Source organism: Belonocnema kinseyi, chromosome 6 (assembly GCF_010883055.1).
Source record: "Belonocnema kinseyi isolate 2016_QV_RU_SX_M_011 chromosome 6, B_treatae_v1, whole genome shotgun sequence".
Classification (NCBI taxonomy): Eukaryota; Metazoa; Arthropoda; class Insecta; order Hymenoptera; family Cynipidae; genus Belonocnema; species Belonocnema kinseyi.
In genome coordinates, this window is record NC_046662.1 from 86907571 (window position 1) to 86914161 (window position 6591).

At 29.6% G+C, this 6591-nt stretch overlaps 1 protein-coding gene across 1 annotated transcript in view; it reads right to left on the reverse strand.

The window, feature by feature from the left end:
• Positions 1-557: 557 nt before the first annotated feature.
• The window catches only part of LOC117174773, a 44329-nt gene continuing 38295 nt past the window's right edge, over positions 558-6591 (reverse strand). Inside the window, exons 3-4 of the mRNA XM_033364129.1 lie at positions 5290-5553; positions 558-2269 (exon numbers count right to left, since the gene is read on the reverse strand). Of these exons, the coding sequence (XP_033220020.1) occupies positions 1829-2269; positions 5290-5553 (705 nt within the window). The 3' untranslated portion in view covers positions 558-1828. The remainder of the gene's footprint in view (positions 2270-5289; positions 5554-6591) is intronic.

Below are 6591 nucleotides of genomic sequence, written 5' to 3' on the forward strand. Positions count from 1 at the left end.
AGCAAAACGTTGCATCTAGTTCTGCTACCAGGAAACTGAAGCAACAAGTAGGTAAAAAGAATTCACATGTTTAACAGAAATTTCATTTCACAAAAAATACGTTTTATTCGGAACGATTACAAAGGAGAAGACATGACAATAAATAATATAAAATATGTGCAATGGTAACGTGATATAATAAATAATAGGTTGTAAATGTTATGGAAGAATGCTTGTGCCAGCACTAATAACACGAGAAGACGTGGTAGAAAATATTTACAAATATACACGTGAATTTATTTATAAAAAAATATTACGAATGAGATTTATAAATCCGAAAAAATATATGTCAATAATTTTTAGGAAATAAAATAATTATGTAGAAAAATAATCTACAGCAGATTTTCTCGTGCAGTTTAAAGCGCGTGCTTAATAAATATACTACATATTTTATACATGTCCGCAGTAGATACTGTAATAAATTTTTAAGTTCTATTTGCCTATATAGTAGGAATGCATATCTCAATTTGTTTTCATTTAATACTTGTAATCTTTTTCTCAGAAGTTCAACAAATGAAAAAAAATTTATAAAAATTTTAGAAATGTTTCAAAAATTCATTCTATTTAAAAATTTTCAGTCATAAAAATCCTAACTACAAATTAGTGAAAGCTGTGTTTTTTATATTCTTAAAAAAATGACTTTATTTCAGGAAGTAAAAATATATTCACACAATAGCGTCTTTTCACTTAGTCTTTTACTAAACAAGTATCAATAATTCTTCATGATACGAGATTCGAAGCAATATCAGAACAAGGCATTTTAAAATAAGAGAAAAATTCCGTGGGAAAAATTTATCTTTTAGATTATATCAGTCGAAATTTCTACATCGACCTAGATTTTGAAATAAAAAAGAATAATATTTTGTAAATTACTTGTCAGAGAAACATATCACATAATATCGAGGAATGCTACTCTTATATTTTCCTAAGTCGTACACATGTCTTAAGGAATGTAGTTCACATACGTATGTCGGTATACCTAATATTCATCTATTCCTAACGTAATCTATCACTATTATTTATACCTTTTTTATACACGTAAGTACTAAGTATACATAAGAAATAAAAAAATAAAATAATAAACGTAGGAACTTCGTAACGTCCACATACGTCCGTAATATCACAGCTTTCAACTTTAAGCTTCCGCCACAAAGTGCGCATTAAAGCTACAATAAATAAATTACTTGAGAGTCGATACTTTATAAAATAGCTATATTGATAATAAATACCTTCATAAAATTATCATAAAATGCCAACTGTTTCAAGCTCTGCGGATAGATCGCGGAAATCGCTATCCAATTGTCGCTATAACACACTTATGTACAGAGTGCCAGTAATAGACATTTATTCCTTATTCATCCGCACAGATTAAACCAATTTTTAAAAAATTCTGGTTCATTCAATAACTCTCTATTTCAGTATTTTATCTCAGAAGAATATTCTTTTTTACTGACTATAAATACTTGAAAAGTGTATAAGCAGCTTTATAAAAAATCACTGTTGTTATCTTTATTAATAGTTTAATACTGTTTATTCGCTCAGAAGATCTTTTAATACTGGTATTTAATTGCGACTGTACACCAAGAACAAAAATTCAGTTAATTTCGAAAAATAAGAGCCTCTGAACATTTGTCTTGGATTTCTTTTGTCTTCCGATTAATCAATTTGGCGAAATGTTAAACTAACGTACCGATGGATTGTGACTATGGAATAAATAAGTGATAACGCAAGTGAATCGATAGGTCATTTACAGACCCATGGCATGATTTTACGAAGCAACATTTCTACCTCAAGTATTTACTCTTGGTTTATTTCTGCCTACTCTTCTCCTCATGGTACTTCGTTTCGTTCCTTGGGCAAAAGGCCGATTTCTACTGTAACCCATACTTTTTTTAGATTTCCCGTTTAGTTTTTTAATAGGCTTTTTCTGTCTTTTCTTCGGTTGAAATTCTTTTTTAACTCCTTGAGATTTTTTGGGCCTGTATATCAAAGGTTTAAGCATGTTCGGGTCGCAGGTTCCTGGCCCAATGGCAGTCGCATTTCGGAAAGCTCTTGTCCAATCGTTAAGAAAATCCCTGTAACGTCTAATTACTCCTGAGTCCTGAATTAACATCCGAGTCCAATCTCCTTCTTCTAACCAATTTAGATTCTCCGTCACGATTTCCGCCTTATGAGCGGTTGGAAGTGGCAGTCCCAAATTAAAAATTGCTGTTTCGACTTCACACAGCATCTGTAAATAATGGTTCAGATTAGTTTATAGAAAAGAGTTGGCTAAGTGTCAAAAAGTGGACCACTTTCAAGTCCCAGTCATTTTCAAAATTTTATATCATTTTTCAAAATTTTAGAGGACTTCGTTTATAAGTTATAAATAAAGATGCGCTTAAAAATATATAATAAAACTTTTTAAAATACGCGCTGAAACTGTGAACTTTATATACTTAAGGCCAAATAATAAAGAACGGTTATCACTACTTTTGTTTATCATTTTTTTATATAAAAGGAGGGAAATTTTGAAATGCTGATGATAGAAACAAATAAATTGTAAAATACTATTTTTTTCCACATTTAACAAGAATCCCGCCCCTGTGTATACTTTTTTAAATTCCAATTAATTGTCACGGCCATAGTTTACTCAATAGATTTAGACTTAATTTTAAAATAAAGCTTTTGGAAGTAGAAAGTACAAGGGCAAATTGAGTGATTTTTTTGTGAACATTCGAGAATAATAGGAGAATAAATTCTTGTGATTACAATGAATTCAGGTAGCATATTTGCACCAAATTGGATGAATTTTTACCAAAAGAGGTGAGTTTTCAAGCTAAAAAGACAAATATTATAGATAATCCTTGACTTTTTAACTCGAATAGATGAATTCTCAACAAAAACGTTCATTTTCAACCACGATGCATACAATTTCTACCTAATAGTTTATTTATCAACAAAACAGTTAAAAATTTAACAAGCAAGTTGAACTTTCAATAAAAAAAAGGTGAATTTTAAACCATAAATAGTTGAAATTTTAAATAAAACATTTGAATTTCCAACCAACAAAGAGAAATTTCTAATCTCAGGGCCGAAATTTTGCAATAAAAAATATTAAAATTAACAAAAACGGTTGCATTTTTATCCAAGTAGGTTAACTTTTAAGCAAAAAAAAAACGAACTTTTTGGACAACGATAGAATTTTTAACCAAAAAAGTTTAATTTTCTTTACGAAAAATGAACTGCAGAATCAAATAGAAGCCAACGTAACATTATTTCGCTGGGAGTGAAAAGACCCATGGGCATTTAAAAATAAGGTTACGAATATTTTCTTAAGTATATTCCGATAAAAACTTTAGTTGTGCATTTTTTTCTAAAAATAAAAGATTTCATATCTGTAACCCTTTTCAGTATATTTAAGCAAAACTATTTTGTAAAATCAAACTTTTCTTTCTTTTCACTTCAGCTCGCGACAATTTTGCCAATTGTGTGTAAAATCAAACCTCTCTTTCTTTTCACTTCAGCTTGCGAGAATTTTGCTAATTTTTGGACTCTTTTGATAAATCAAACGGAAATTACGTGTTGGGAAATAAAAATTCCAACGAGATTATATTTAATATAATAGTATAAAAGTACAAAAAACGTTTCTAAAAACGTCGACACAGTTAAAAATGTTTGCAGTTTTAATATACATTTACTATACATTTATATAGTAAATCTAAGAACTTGGTCTATGAAATAGCTCTTAAGAGGCTGCGTAGTAAATTTAATTTCACTTTACACAAATTAAAGATAATTTTGGCAGTAATGTTTAATTCTCAATAATAAAGCATTACATTTGTTTCTAGTTGAACATAAATTATAATGGGTTTCAAGTGGATAAGTTCAATTAAGTACATAATTAAGACACCTAACCTAGAAGCAGCAGTACTCAATAAGAATTTAGTCGATGAATTGTAGGTTATTATTTTAGTTTTAAATATTTGACAAGATTTGAATACATCAAAGAAACTTTAACTTTTATGCACTCTTTTTTACTATACATGTATATTATTTTATAAGATAATGGTATATTAAATTTACTACACGTATATGCATATTGCCCTAGAAAGTTTTCAATAAATTACAAATTAACGAAAAACGACCAATTTTCAACAAAATACTTAAATCGTCTACCAAAAAATATTTTTTACCAAAAAATAAAGTTTCAAGAAAAGAGTAGAATTTTCAAGCCAAAACGTCGAAGGTGTTAGAAAACCGTTGACTTTGAAACCAGTAACGATGAATTTTCAACAAAAAAGTTAATTTTTAATCAAATACTTTACCTTCCAGGCAAAAGAGACGAGATTCCCGCATTAGTTATTTTTTAACCAAATATTTGAATTTTCAAGCAAAAAGAGGAATTTTCTGAAGACAGTTGAATGTACAAGAAAGAAGTTTAATTTCAACCAAGAAAGATAGTTTTGAACTCAAGAAAGATGACTTTTTACCAAAAAAAATATTAATTTTCAATCCAAAAGGATGAATCTTCTATCCAAAAACGACGATTGTTCTACAAAACAGTTAATTTTTCAACCAAATAGTTGAAATTTGAGCCAAATAGTAGTCTTTCTAAATAAAAAAATGAAGTTTCAATCAGAAAATTTAAAATTTCAACGAAATATTTCATTTTCATGCAAGAAAGATGAATTTTCTGCCATAGGAGATTAATTTTCATTTCAAAAAAACGTCTAAAATTCCTAATATTTCAGGTCGAAATGTATTGCATATCCCAAAGGCAAAAATTTAAAAGAAAAAATATTATTTGATAAACAAACAGTTTCATTAACAACGAAAACGTTTCCATAACAACCAAATATTTGAACTTTCCAGAAAAAGAGACAAATTTTTAATAAAACAGTTGAATTTTCAACGAAAAAAAATTACTTCTTCACAAAATAGTTGAATTTGCAACAAGATAATTAAAGTTTCAACTAAGCATTAGAGTTTTTAACCGAAAGAGATGATTTATGAACAAAAACATAATATTAGGCTCTTCAATCAAATTGGGAACAAGAAATAGTTGGGTTGTCTTATTGGGTTATATTAATCTAGTTCACATTTAAGTGATAAAACAAGAAAAAGGGGAGAAAGGATAAGTTTATTGGAAATAGGGAAAATGAGAAATTTTTTTAACGGAAAAGAGGGGAATAGGAGAACCAGTATAAAGTCTGCTATTGTCTAAAAATGTTGACGTTTTAAATTTTGGATTTTAAGTATTCAAGTTACCTTACGAACTTCGCTGTACATCCCATCGATGATCTCATTCCTCATTCCCATTGTAATTTCGGTATTGATATTTGACTTAAGACGAAAGGCCCTCAAATGATGAAAAGTGATGGCGAACCTTTGAAGTGCATCGTGCAATCGGGGAAGTGCTCTTTCTGCCTTTTTACCCTTTTCCAGACACCATACTTCGCGATGATACCAGTCGAGTTGTTTCTCCGGTAGCCAGGACATTCGGTACTGCTGCTCCTTCAGCTCTTTGTACACCTACAATGAGAAAGACGAGATATTGTTTCGACTTAGCCATGATCCAATATCTTCCGTCTCCAGCATTTCGCACCTTACAGTTCTCTAGCTAACGTGGCAATCTCTACTGTAAACATCTGGCTCTTCTTCATAGATTTCGAAGAAGAACTATGACGTCATTTTCATAAGAGATTTTTCGCTCCCATAGCCACGTTTAACCTATTTCTTTCACCAGTCGTAAGCAGAATTCATTCTGTATTAAAATTATTGTTTATATATATATTAATAAAGTACGTTGTATTGCATTAGATTCATTCCATTCATCAGCTTTACATTTTTTATTTCCGTTTGTGCGTTTCCACTTGTTTTGAAATGATTTTATTTCGCTATTTTCTCACGGATATAGAATGAAACATGAATTATTTAAATCCAAGTAAAAAATTTTTTTTAATGACTACGCGAGTTCCATCATTATGAAGAAAAACGGATTGCTATAAATGAAACTCATAACTTCATGCAAAAAGAATCATTTATTTCTCAATTTTTCCCAGTTTTTCAAATATTCTTCCGGCTCAAAGTGGAACAACAATTATAAATTTACAAGCGTTTAAATTAATAAGATTGCTCACTGATTAACATTGAAATAGTAATGATTGACATTGAATATGTTTACTGCCAATTAGTGACATTTCACTGTCATAATCAGTGAAAATTATTACTGATATGATTCAGTGACGTATTTCCAACTACATTAAATTTGATCGTATATAACTTGTACATATAATCATCTTGAAATTGGAAGCATTCTAAGCCGAACAATTTCAACTTCAAGGCTTTTAAAATTGAGCAGTCTTTTAAAATAAAATATTCAAAAATTGTATAATCCAAATCTGAAACTTGTTGAAATTGATATTTTTTATTGAAACGTTGCAAAATGTATGTTTTCAAATTTGAAATATTTAAATATACGAGGGTAGTTCAATAAGTCCTTAGAATGACCAACAGATGGCGCGCGAATCGCTCCAAATCATCTGTTTTCAGTCAGCACCACTCCCGACT